Here is a 14,411-nt window from a genome sequence, read left to right on the forward strand (position 1 = left end):
GCCAAGCATGTCTCCAGACCTAAACCCAATAGAACATCTTTGGGCCATCCTCAAGCGGAAGGTGGAGGAGCGCAAAGTCTCGAATATCCGCCAGCTCCGTGATGTCGTCATGGAGGAGTGGAAAAGCATTCCAGTGGCAACCTGTGAAGCTCTGGTAAACTCCATGCCCAGGAAAGTTAAGGCAGTTCTGGGAAATAATGGTGGCCACACAAAATATTGACACTTCAGGAACTTTCACTAAGGGGTGTACTCACTTTTGTTGCCGGTGGTTTAGACATTAATGGCTGTATATTGAGTTATTTTGAGGGAAGAAAAAATTTACACTGTTATATAAGCTGCACACAGACTACTTTTCATTGTGTCAAAGTGTCATTTTGTCAGTGTTGTCCCATGAAAAGATATACTTAAATATCTGCAGAAATGTGAGGGGTGTACTCACTTTTGTGATACACTGTATGTAGTGTGACATAAAGAGAAATATAAAGTGTAAAAAGGAAGTAATAACCTGAGCTCCAGTCTTGTTGGATCTGGTGCAGCCAGCAAAGCAGGACGATAGGTACGTAATGCCATTAGAACCACACACAGGGCTAATGGAAGATGTGTAGCAGTTACAGTTATTGATACAGGGGGCATCTGAGATTTGGCCTGGTCGTAGGGTCCTACACACACACACACACACACACACAGTACATTCACAAACGATAAAATGCTGTACAAGTAATAACCACTGGACATGATCTACTCTCCAATACACTCTCAAAATGTAATACATTGTATTTAAAAAAAAAGTTTTCCTTACTCATTGCCATAAGGGACGGTCACCCCGGCAACAGGGCCTGTGTCGCATCCAAGGAACAAGAAGGACACGTAGCAAGTGGTGGAGATCAGGTTGACCAGCATGGCCATTCGGACAGCACCCAGAGCACACAGATTCAGCTTCTTTACCAACAAACCACCCATAAAAATGCCCAGACATGCACATGGGATGGCCGTCATACCTGCACATAGGAATTTTATTTACATTAGTAATGACTTTATTTGTACGGTATTGTGTGTGTATTTTCATGTTCAGTAGAGTGAAAAAGCAACCATGATCTGTACTTATTAAATTGTCTGTCAAAAATCAATACAAATGTAATACTTGTTATTCATGATGTCAATATTTAAAACTTTTACAAATCAGTGCAGACAAGCACAATCATAAGATTTACAGTGTATCACAAAAGTGAGTACACCCCTCACATTTCTGCAGATATTTAAGTATATCTTTTCATGGGACAACACTGACAAAATGACACTTTGACACAATGAAAAGTAGTCTGTGTGCAGCTTATATAACAGTGTAAATTTATTCTTCCCTCAAAATAACTCAATATACAGCCATTAATGTCTAAACCACCGGCAACAAAAGTGAGTACACCCCTTAGTGAAAGTTCCTGAAGTGTCAATATTTTGTGTGGCCACCATTATTTCCGAGAACTGCCTTAACTCTCCTGGGCATGGAGTTTACCAGAGCTTCACAGGTTGCCACTTGAATGCTTTTCCACTCCTCCATGACGACATCACGGAGCTGGCGGATATTCGAGACTTTGCGCTCCTCCACCTTCCGCTTGAGGATGCCCCAAAGATGTTCTATTGGGTTTAGGTCTGGAGACATGCTTGGCCAGTCCATCACCTTTACCCTCAGCCTCTTCAATAAAGCACTGGTTGTCTTAGAGGTGTGTTTGGGGTCATTATCATGCTGGAACACTGCCCTGCGACCCAGTTTCCGGAGGGAGGGGATCATGCTCTGCTTCAGTATTTCACAGTACATATTGGAGTTCATGTGTCCCTCAATGAAATGTAACTCCCCAACACCTGCTGCACTCATGCAGCCCCAGACCATGGCATTCCCACCACCATGCTTGACTGTAGGCATGACACACTTATCTTTGTACTCCTCACCTGATTGCCGCCACACATGCTTGAGACCATCTGAACCAAACAAATTAATCTTGGTCTCATCAGACCATAGGACATGGTTCCAGTAATCCATGTCCTTTGTTGACATGTCTTCAGCAAACTGTTTGCGGGCTTTCTTGTGTAGAGACTTCAGAAGAGGCTTCCTTCTGGGGTGACAGCCATGCAGACCAATTTGATGTAGTGTGCGGCGTATGGTCTGAGCACTGACAGGCTGACCCCCCACCGTTTCAATCTCTGCAGCAATGCTGACAGCACTCCTGCACCTCTCTTTCAAAGACAGCAGTTGGATGTGACGCTGAGCACGTGCACTCAGCTTCTTTGGACGACCAACGTGAGGTTTGTTCTGAGTGGACCCTGCTCTTTTAAAACGCTGGATGATCTTGGCCACTGTGCTGCAGCTCAGTTTCAGGGTGTTGGCAATCTTCTTGTAGCCTTGGCCATCTTCATGTAGCACAACAATTCGTCTTTTAAGATCCTCAGAGAGTTCTTTGCCATTAGGTGCCATGTTGGAACTTTCAGTGACCAGTATGAGAGAGTGTGAGAGCTGTACTACTAAATTGAACAAACCTACTCCCTATGCACACCTGAGACCTAGTAACACTAACGAGTCACATGACATTTTGGAGGGAAAATGACAAGCAGTGCTCAATTTGGACATTTAGGGGTGTAGTCTCTTAGGGGTGTACTCACTTTTGTTGCCGGTGGTTTAGACATTAATGGCTGTATATTGAGTTATTTTGAGGGAAGAATAAATTTACACTGTTATATAAGCTGCACACAGACTACTTTTCATTGTGTCAAAGTGTCATTTTGTCAGTGTTGTCCCATGAAAAGATATACTTAAATATCTGCAGAAATGTGAGGGGTGTACTCACTTTTGTGATACACTGTATATCATTGCATCTAAATTATTAAGAATATAAACTTGTTTCCGCTAGCACAATAGTACTGAGATTTTGACCTCCCGGGCTCAGAATGTCTCGAAATGTCTAGCAATTTAATCTTTGACTTTTTTTTTTTTTTTACTGAGAATAGAATAGACTAGAATAAATTTATTTGTCATACAGTACAACAAAATTATTTCTTCGCATATTCCAGCTTGTTTGGGAGCTGGGGTCAAAGCACAGTGTGAGTCGGTAAACGGTGCCCCTGGAGCTGAGAGGGTTAGGGCCTTGCTCAACATTTTAATTGATAGTCCAAAGCTCTTCTCACTAGGCTACCACTGTCCCTAAATAATACAATAATAAATAATAATAAAAAGAAGCATATAAATGAGGTGACAAAAGTTTTTTATGACTTCATATGTGTGCAGTGTGATCATGTGCGAGACTTACCTAGAAGCTGATTGGCTGAGGTAGTGGTAAGATTAAACTGCTGCTCCAAGTACTTGCCCAAGAAAGCGGCAAAGCCAGCAACCACTGCAATCTCCATACATGCAGCCAGGATTATACAGGTAAACACAGGGTTCAACAGTAGGTGCTTGGTCACCTTGGGAATCACTGAGGTCAGCAGAGATGGACAGAACCAGAAGGGAGACAAAGAGAAAGACAGAGATCAGATATTGATATCAGATGTAGTACAGTATTTGTATCAGTATTTTATTTAATAAAGAAAAATAGGCTATGCAACATCTATATCACCCATGTGGAAAATGTACCCCCCAATAAATAACTGGTTGAGCCACAATTAGCAGCAACAACTACAACCTAACTCTGATGATACTCTTTCACATCGCTGTAGATTAACTTTGTCCCACTCTTTAATTAGCCACACTGGACAGTTTTCAAGAACATTTTTTGCTACGACAGCCTTTTAATCCAAAGACTGAGATGTTCAAATGCACAGGGTATGCTACTGGATGGTTCTTGTGCGATACCTCGAAGCTGATCACAGCAGGAGCTGTCTTGTAAATGGCTGTGCAGGACTCCATTACTTGACTTTGGTTCCTCAAAACTCTGAGATGCGGGTAGCATGGCCTGCTCGCTCTCACCGCCGTTTTCACCATGATGCTCCGAAAGAGATGATGGAAAACCGAACATCAAAATAGCAGAGAAGAACAGTAAAACACTACAGAGAAGGAAGCCACCCCACCACGCCCCAATCCATCGTGGGTCATCTGGAGTAATTTCCAGCTTAGCTAGAAATAGACAGGAGATTCACAAATTAGGATACACATATTACAACAAGCATTAAAATGTTTAATTATGGCTATTATTTACTACTGTCATAGCTAGATGGAAAAAAGAAAAAACAACTTACATTTAAACTCACCTGTGTCAACAAGGGCAGTGTCGACATAAAACTTGGTGCACACAGAACCAAGAATGAAGCCACAGGCAGGTCCAAACACCAGTGTGGAGAATAATATACCTGTCACAAGACATACAAACCAAATGGTTAAATACTTACAATCACAGACCTTAGAAATCATCTAAATCTCGAATCTCAACAGTCACTATGAAAGCAAGGTTCAAATTTGCTTTCTCTGGTTCTCTAAGTTTCCTTACACTTCTTAAAACATTCAGTAGGTGGATAAACTGCTCTAAACTGTCCAACAGGTGAAATGACTCCCTAAACTTGACCAATAAGACCTTAATCAGGATAAAGGTGAGTATACTTGAAAACATGATTTAATATAATGCAATATAACATAATACACTGATCAGCCATAACATTAAAACCACCTTCTTGTTTCTACACTCACTGTCCATTTTATCAGCTCCACTTACTAAGAAGCACTTTGTAGTTCTACAATTACTGACTGTAGTCCATCTGTTTCTCTACATATCTTTTTAAACTGCTTTGTACCTGTGATCCCAGAGGACCACCACAGAGCAGGTATTATTTAGGTGGTGGATCATTCTCAGCACTGCAGTGACAATGACATGGTGCTGGTATGAGTGGATCAGACACAGCAGTGCTGCTGGAGTTTTTAAACTGTGTCCACTCACTGTCCACTCTATTAGACACTCCTACCTGGTTGGTCCACCTTGTAGGTGTAAAGTCAGAGACGATCGCTCATCTATTGCTGCTGTTTGAGTTGGTCATCTTCTAGACCTTCATCAGTGGTCACAGGACGCTGCCCATGGGGTGCTGATGGCTGGATATATTTGGTTGGTGGACTATTCTCAGTCCAGCAGTGACAGTGAGGTGTTTAAAAACTCCATCTGCATTGCTGTGTCTTATCCACTCATACCAGCACAACACACACTAACACACCACCACCATGTCATTGTCACTGCAGTGCTGAGAATGATCCACCACCCAAATAATACCTGCTCTGTGGGGGTCCTGACCATTGAAGAACAGGGTGAAAGCAGGTTAAAAAAGTATGTAGAGAAACAGATGGACTACAGTCTGTAATTGTAGAACTACAAAGTGCTTCTATATGGTAAGTGGAGCTGATAAAATAGACAGTGAGTGCAGAAACAAGGAGGTGGTTTTAATGTTTATGCCTGATCGGTGTATAATATAATGTATTACAATATAAACATTGCTATATTAAGACATTTACAGACTAAGCTCCACGCAAGTGCGCACTCTGCTGCCATCTCCTGTTCATTTACATTTTTACACAAACCCCATTTCCAGAAAACTTAGAACACTTTGTAAAATATTTTATTATATTTATATTTTATTTCAAATTGTATCAAGTAGAAACTTAAATAGCATGACTTTAAAATTAGAAGCATTTGCTGACTAGTTGAAAACAGTTTGGTCTCTGTGTTAGTTGTCTTTATACAATCTTTTGAATTTAGCAGTGATAAGTTATGTACTGGCACATTTAAACATAGTTTAATTTTTACTAGTCCCATTGCGCCAAAACGCATATCTGGAACTCAGGTTGGCTGTGCTAGGAAAGTATCCCTAAAATCTAAACACAGTTCTGGTTACTGCAGTCAAATAGTTAAATTCCAGAATCAGAACTCTCCTCCTGATTGCTTTTTCTTTGTCAATGTGATCAACCATTACTTTAGTTAAGCTCTAAGGTGGCCCCATTTGCATTCCTTTAATGTAAACATGGTGATGCTTATGAACTGTACATTCATAATTAATAATTGTAATTGTAATTATAACTAATTTTAAAAAAATCTTTTTATGTTTCTTACATTTGGGCGGCACGGTGGCTTAGTGGGTAGCACTGTCGCCTCAAAGCAAGAAGGTCCTGGGTTTGATCCCCAGGTGGGGTGGTCCGGGTCCTTTCTGTGCGGAGTTTGCATGTTCTCCCCGTGTCCGCGTGGGTTTCCTCCGGGTGCTCCGGTTTCCTCCCACAGTCCAAAAACATGCCACCAGGCTAATTGGAAACACTGAATTGTCCTATAGATACCTAGCTGCTAGATGTAAAAACCAGTGCATTGTAGTGCACCGGCAAGCCCGGATAAAATAGGGAGGGTTGTGTCAGGAAGGGCATCCGGCGTAAAACTGTGCCAAATCCCGCCGGCGACCCCTAATGGGAAGAAGCCGGAAATGCCGACCCCGTAACCGAAAAACGGGACAAAGGCTGAGGAACAAGAAGAAGATGTTTCTTACATTACTATTTTTTAATATATATGTATAAACACTTTTCATATCTCTTTATTCCTGAAAATTGCTGTTTGTTTGTTTATTAGGATTTTAACGTCATGTTTATCACTTTGGTTACATTCATGACAGACACGGTAGTTACAAGATTCATCAGTTCACAAGGTTATATTGAACACAGTCATGGACAGTTTTGTATCTCCAATTCACCTCACTTGCATGTCTTTGGACTGTGGGAGGAAACCGGAGCACCCGGAGTAAACCCACGCAGACACGGGGAGAACATGCAAACTCCACACAGAAAGGACCCGGATCGCCCCACCTGGGGATCGAACCCACTTAGCCACCGTGCCGCCCCTGAAAGTTGCTGTAACACTGCACATTTTCCCCAGTGGGATAATAAAAGGCTATCTTATCTTATCTTATCTTATCTACTCATGGATTATCTGGATTATCAAACTAATGAAACTGGGAAGATAAATGACCTAGTACAGTGTATGAAATAATTATAAATATACAACAAACTATAATTGTCTTCTTAAACATTTGTTTATTCAGGATAAGGGGTTTGTTTGACTGTTTGACCTTGAGGAGAAAAAATATTGATGCAAAAGAGATTACATTTATATTTAGACCGGACGTTTGGTATTTCGACCACATGGTGGCGCAGTCCAACCAGTGATAAACATCCACAGTAGCATCTCTTTTTTTATCAAACATTCAAGAGTTATGGTGTAAAGGCCCAGTCACTCCCTGTGCATTCTTCTAAACTTCTAGGCAATGAGAGGCACAAGAGGCAATAATGAACCTGCTTTGGGCAGAAATTGATCAGTGCAAGTGAAAACCATCTGTTCCTTTAATAACAGCCATAACAGCCACATATAATTTAACCAGGACGTTCAAACTTCTACATAAAAATGCAACTACCTAACTGCTTTGGCTAATTCATCCACAGCCAACAACAAAAATTAAGCAAGCAGCCAAGAGTCTCCAAAGACAAATAATGACATTAGGTCACCATTATAAAATAGAATTTTTAAATGAAAACAGTCATTTATTACAATGTTGTCCTTCTAGAGCTGTTTAAGTCATATGTAAATCTTACAGTGAGGTGAAAGCAGCTTAGCCATGAAGGAATAGGCCACACAAGCTTACATAATAGGACCTCCTAGTGCTGAAATGTATACAGTATAAAAAAGTATTTGGCTGCAACACTCACTACCAACTTCCAAAACGCTCGATTTAAGCTGTCGAGAGCTTGAGATAAGGCTTTCATTGCTCAACAAAACATTCCGTGATGAAGCTATCGAGTATTATGTCAGTGAATTAACTGCCCACCTAAAGATGAAGCATGTTCAATTTAATTCAATTCTAATGAAATGCATGTATGAATAATACGGATTCCACAAGATTCCATAACAAGGTCACAAAGTAATCTAACCATCCCACCTCCCCAGGAAGTGACAGAAAATAGACTCAGTTTCACAGCTCATTTTGCAACTTATTTCCTTGTATGTATAGATGCGTATTTAACAGCCAATACGTCTAAATAAGATTTATAAATATAGCTCCATAATCATTTGTGCATTTGATCAACACTGATCAGTAACCACTTTATTAAGGTCAGGTTAGCAGGTGGTAAAACAAGATTTTACATGAATGCCAAGTTGTAGTGAGATAGCTTGACTGTTGCTAGGTGGTTGCTATGCTGTTGCTAGTTAGTTGTAAAGGTGTTGCTAGGCAGTTGCCAAGGTGTATCAGGTGGTGGCTAAGATGTTGCCAGGTGGTTGCCTAGATGTACTGGGGTTACTAAGCTGTTGCTAGGTAGTTGCTCAGGTGGTTGGAAGCTGTGGTGTTCTAGGCCAGAGGACCCCAACCACCAGGCCAGTACCGGTCAGTGGTTCATTTATGACACAGAATGAATAAATAATTAGAGATCGCTACCTCAGCCATGAAAACACCACTTTTATTTCCAACACATGGGTGTTTATCGTATCATATCTCCCCCAGGTGGAAGCAGCGTCTCGTTGCAGCAAAAAAAGCTCATTTGTGAGCAGTATAGTTATTCTATTTTAAGTCCCTCCGCCCCTGCCAGTCCAAAAAGGTTTGGAAGCGCTGTTCTAGGCGGTTACGAGAATTTAGGCAAGTATGTATATGGAGTAAGGGGTGTAAATACTTTTGCTCAGATGTGTGATTGTGTGTGTACAAGCTAGGACATTGGTGTGTCTTTTAAAACTTAAAGGAAGTGAACGGGACAAAAAAGGGGAAAAAAACGAGTGTGGGGGGTGAAAGCACATATCCAAAAGTTGTATACAAAATGCTCATTATATTGAAGATAAATACAGTAAATGCTGTAAATAGATTTAAAGTAAACAGGACAGTATGTTGTTTAGAAAGAATGACCTTCTTAATGGGACGAGTTCCCACACACAAGTTTTTTGGTCTTGCATATTAAAACTGGATTAGAGTTTGAACCAAAGCTCCAGACCAAGCGCTATGTGCTAAGCAGAGATTACAAAATATTAGTTGCTTTAACTGGTTGAGCAATTTGAACGCAATACAACTGTAATCAGTCATGTGGTTTCAAGTACAGATGAACATCATCACATACAATAATATAAATAATATTCTTTTTACCAACAAGGCTAATAAGTATCATACATGTACAAATGTATGCCATTAACTCAGCCATCAATACAGCTGGGACTTACATTTTGTTTATGATTTTTTACACAACCCAGGCAATGCATTTTACTCTCACTGTACACTCTGGTATCACTGTGGTTTACAAGATGTTATATAAAGCCTCCACAAGGGGGCATTCGCTTACAAGTCTATTTAATGATTATTATTTTTCTCTGCGACCCATTTTTTGGGCTTGTGTTTGCCATCACATTCAACAATCACATTCAACACTTGCACAGATTCTGATTGCTTTGTTATAACTTCCAGAGACAGGGTCTTACATAGAGCAGTATTGCGTACACATTAATATCAGTGAATCAACCAGCCAGCAGAGGCTGCAAATACAGTAGCAATATGGAACCCATTCAACCATTTCTGCCTCCAGACAGCCAATCGAGATATATATATATATATTTATAAAATAAATTCTTATTTTTCTCACACGTTTGAGCCATTTAAAGGTACACTTTAAGAGTTTATTTGCTCTTTGGACCACAAAGCTCATCTGAGCTTAAATCTCTGACCACAGAGATTTGGTAGGCCAGCCGTCTTACCAATTTTCTTTTTCCGTTTGGAGTCCCAGCGCCTTGCAAATGGCATCATAATCCTTTCAGATAAATACTCAATACTAACTTTATCATCTATTCACAAATGTATTCACGGCATAGTGCACTGCTTGTTGAGACATTTTAACCTACGTAACAAAACTGAAAAGTTTCTGTTTAACTTGTGGTAAAATTTAAAAGGATTGGCAGTAGGTCAATGAACGCAGAACTTTATGAGTACGTGCAACTGTGTTGACTGTTCCTAGCAACGTGGCCACAACCGCTGTGCTTACAGGAAACCTCAAAAGTTAAACTGAACATCACAGTTACCTTATACGTACGTCAGCACTGTCAGTTAAACCATAATCTTCCTCCATCCAGCAAGGAGATAGTAAGTAAGTAAATTTTATTTATAAAGCACTCTTAAAACAACTTACGTTGACCAAAGTGCTGTACATCGAATAAGCATACATAACACATTATGTTAAAAAAGTAAGAACCAAATAAAAATACAGAGTAAGAGACAAAATAAAACAGATACAAATATACTAAACAATTAAAATTAACACAGCTCCTCACTGTTCAAATGCCAGCTTATAAAGGTATGTTTTTATGACCTCCAAACCATGAACACAGATCATCTAGAGCCTCCTTTAATTTTTTATTTATTTTCTCAAGACACCCTACCTGGCTTTTCTCAAGCCTACAATAACTTTGTGACATTTGTAAGTTGCACCCACAAAAATAGTGTCTTCATATTGAATGGTATTTGTATAGAGGTAAACTAAACATAGTAAGAAAATCTTTGAACCCTGCAGTGACTCCCTATGACTAAAGTGATGAGTTCATTTGTACAGTAATTAGATACTTGTTTCTCCCCTCACTATATTTGACACACCCAATACTTATCACTCAAACTCAAATTCATACAGCTACAGATGAATGTTTGTGTATACTAAAAGATCCACATTAAACTCTAGCATGCACTTATTTCAGTATCTGTACTTATGATGCCAACACTAAGTGCTGACCTCTAATTTCAAAGCTAGAACAATACACTCAATACACAATGTGCAGATCACTAATGGGCTAGAAAGTACATGGAGCAAAGTCTAAGACTAAGCAGGTGTTTTTTGCCCACTGCTCATCAGTCTGGCCCTAGGGGAGCACACACATTTACATTCATGGCATTTAGCAGGCACCATTATCTAAAGTGACTTCCAACTACAATTACAATTACATTGCAAGATGTTGAGGGTAAAGAGCCTTGCAAGTTTTGAACCAAATCTTGGGAGCTTTAGGCAACCTAATAATATTTAAGCATCTCTTTTAAACCTAAGTCAGAAGTCAATCACTGGTTTTACAATTTATTATTATATACTATGTGTTTCTCTAAAAATCTAGATTTCAATGTACTACACACACTAGTAGTAATATATTGCTAAAACCTACAGGCCAATTCCGCCAAAACAACTCAGATAAAGAAGTATTCAGGAAATATTTAAATTATATAACCTCATATAACCTGGACTGTTATTATTATTATTATTATTTATCATTTGCACCTGCACTTTACACAACAGTTATTTAGCAATGTCCTTATATAGTTACAGTTGTATAGTTATCTATTTACATATCTTTTATTATCATTACTGTTAGTATAATACATGCCTAACTATACTTTTATTATTATTATTACTGTTATTATTATAATATACATCTAACTAATCGCACTTTATTCATGTTCGTTATTATTATTGCTATTATGTATATAGTACTATGTACATAGATATAATTCCATATATGTAAATAGCTATAGTTATAATTAATTATCTATCTATCCATCCATCCATCCAAAGTTCTTACTACTATAATGTAGTTAAAACTTGATCCAAGTGTGCATTCAGTATGCCAGCATGTGTAGGTATTGCATGTCCATGCATTTGTGAGAAAAATTCTACAAATATTGAAAGCATTTTAAGCCAGGTATATACACATTATCTTCTCATTAACACAATAAAATCAATCACACTTTTAGAATGATCTTGAACTTGATTTTTTTATGACAGACATCGCTAGTATAGATGTAGGTCATTTAAATGGCTTGGGACTCCTGAGACAACCAAGGGCATTTGCTTTTCATGAACATTAATAGATCAGTGTTGCAAGAATTGAAATCTCCAGAGGTGTGTGTAAAAAACGTATATAGGGAAAAAAAGTAATCCAAGTAAGTCAATCTAGCTGTTGTGACATTCTCAGTTATGATGGAGCAGACGCCCGACCGACTGGGGATTCAAACAATGGATTCCAGTGAATGTGGGTGGTGTCAAAAAGTACAACCCATTTTACTGCCAATGTTTGTCTATATCAGGGGTCGTCAACACGGTGCCTGTGGGCACCTAGTCGCCCGCAGGGACCATGTGAATTGCTCGCAGAGCATGTTCTAAATAGCACTAGTCACCATGGAGCGCCGTCTAAAAATTTTATTTGCCTTGCTGTTTTTTTTGGATAAATAACACTTGCATGGAGTCTGTACTTGTAGATTTGAAAATGACAATACTAAATATAAAATGTAAAAAAACTAAAATTTTATGTATATATGAATTCTGATCTTGTCTGGGGGTGAAATTCTATATCATGCACAAGACAAACGTCCATCCATCTCACTCGATGCTGAGAAAAGCAAGTGTGAGCAACAACGATAGGGAGCAAGAAGCAGTTTTTACCCACAAAAATAAAGAAAAACATGGCAGTAAAGTGAAAGACAACAGTCACAAAGCAATGGAAGCTTCATTTAGAACTGCGTTTTTATTTTATAAAAAATAAGAAAGACTTTTTGGATGGAGAGGTCTTGAAAGGAGCAATATTTTAATGATAAGCACTGTTTTCAAAGATGAGAAGAATGGTCCCGATGGTTAAAAAAGTGTCGGCTATGTCCGGGAACATGACAGAGCAGCTGGACCGGGATCTCGTTAAATGCAGGTGGTTTAGCATCCAGTGCGACGAGTCCGTGGACAGCAGCAGTACATCTCAACTTATGTATATAGACATACATATATACACTGATCAGCCATGACATTAAAACCACCTCCTTGTTTCTACACTCACTGTCCATTTTATCAGCTCCACTTACCATATAGAAGCACTTTGTAGTTCTACAATTACTGACTGTAGTTTATCTATTTCTCTACATACCTTTTTAGCCTGCTGTCACCCTGTTCTTCAGTGGTCAGGACTCCCACAGGACCACCACAGAGCAGATATTATTAAGTTGGGGAATAATTTCCGCACTGCAGTGATACTGACCTGGTGGTGGTGTGTAAGTGTGTGTTGTGCTGGTATGAGTGGATAAGACACAGAAAAGCTGATGGAGTTTTTAAACACCTCACTGTCACTGCTGGACTGAGAATAGTCCACCAACCAAAAACATCCAGCCAACAGCGCCCCGTGGGCAGCATCCTGTGACCACTGATGAAGGTCTAGAAGATGACCAACTCAAACAGCAGCAATAGATGAGCGATCGTTTCTGACTTTACATCTACAAGGTAGGAGTGTCTAATAGAGTGGACAGTGAGTGGACACGGTATTTAAAAACTCCAGCAGCGCTGCTGTGTCTGATCCACTCATACCTCCATGTCAGTGTCACTGCAGTGCTGAGAATGATCCACCACCTGAGTAATATGTGGGGGTCCTGACCATTGAAGAACAGGGTGAAATCAGGCTAAAAAAGTATGTAGTAAAGCTGATAAAATAGACACAATAGAAACAAGGAGGTGGTTTTAATGTTATGGCTGATCAGTATATATACAGGGTGGGCCATTTATATGGATACACCTAAATAAAATGGGAATGGTTGGTGATATTAACTTCCTGTTTGTGGCACATTAGTATATGGGAGGGGGAAAACTTTTCAAGATGGGTGGTGACCATGGCGGCCATTTTGAAGTCGGCCATTTTGGATCCAACTTTAGTTTTTTCAATGGGAAGAGGGTCATGTGACACATCAAACTTATTGAGAATTTCACAAGAAAAACAATGATGTGCTTGGTTTTAACGTAACTTTATTCTTTCATGAGTTATTTACAAGCTTCTCTTTGTTTACAGCCATTGACATGTCGCAGAGGTTAACACGTGAGGAGCGGATAGAAATTGTGTTGATGTCTGGTGAACGCAGTACCCGGGTCATTGCAGCAGATTTCAATGCAAGACACCCTACGAGACCACCCATCTCCCATGCTACAGTTAGCAAACTGCTTGCCAAGTTTCGTGAAACTGGTTCAGTGTTGGATTTGCCAAAATATGGACGCATGAAAACTGTCACTAATGAAGAAACATCAGTGGCTGTCCTAGCTTCATTCAGCAAGAGCCCACAGCGTAGCACTCGCCGCATGTCACTGGAGAGTGGCATCAGTCGAACATCCCTTCGGCGGATATTAGCTACTCACAAATGGCACCCTTACAAACTCCAGCTGCTGCAGCATCTCAACGAGGATGACCCAGATCGGCGCACTGAATTTGCAGAATGGGCAAAACAAAAATTGGAACAGGACCCTCAGTTTACACAGAACATTTTGTTCAGTGATGAGGCAAACTTTTATGTGAATGGTGAAGTTAACAAACAAAACCACCGCTATTGGTCTGACACTAACCCACATTGGATAGATCCCTCCAAGACTGTTGGAACACAAAAATTGATGG

The 14,411-nt window shown here is 39.7% G+C and overlaps 1 protein-coding gene across 1 annotated transcript in view; it reads right to left on the reverse strand.

Moving 5' to 3' along the window:
• Positions 1-14,411, reverse strand: part of slco3a1a (solute carrier organic anion transporter family member 3A1a) — a 76,446-nt gene that overhangs the window by 3,968 nt on the left and 58,067 nt on the right. Inside the window, exons 3-7 of the mRNA XM_063004551.1 lie at positions 4,222-4,332; positions 3,839-4,099; positions 3,297-3,461; positions 800-998; positions 506-659 (exon numbers count right to left, since the gene is read on the reverse strand). Of these exons, the coding sequence (XP_062860621.1) occupies positions 506-659; positions 800-998; positions 3,297-3,461; positions 3,839-4,099; positions 4,222-4,332 (890 nt within the window). The remainder of the gene's footprint in view (positions 1-505; positions 660-799; positions 999-3,296; positions 3,462-3,838; positions 4,100-4,221; positions 4,333-14,411) is intronic.

The sequence above is a fragment of the Trichomycterus rosablanca genome, chromosome 11 (assembly GCF_030014385.1).
Source record: "Trichomycterus rosablanca isolate fTriRos1 chromosome 11, fTriRos1.hap1, whole genome shotgun sequence".
Lineage (NCBI taxonomy): Eukaryota > Metazoa > Chordata > Actinopteri > Siluriformes > Trichomycteridae > Trichomycterus > Trichomycterus rosablanca.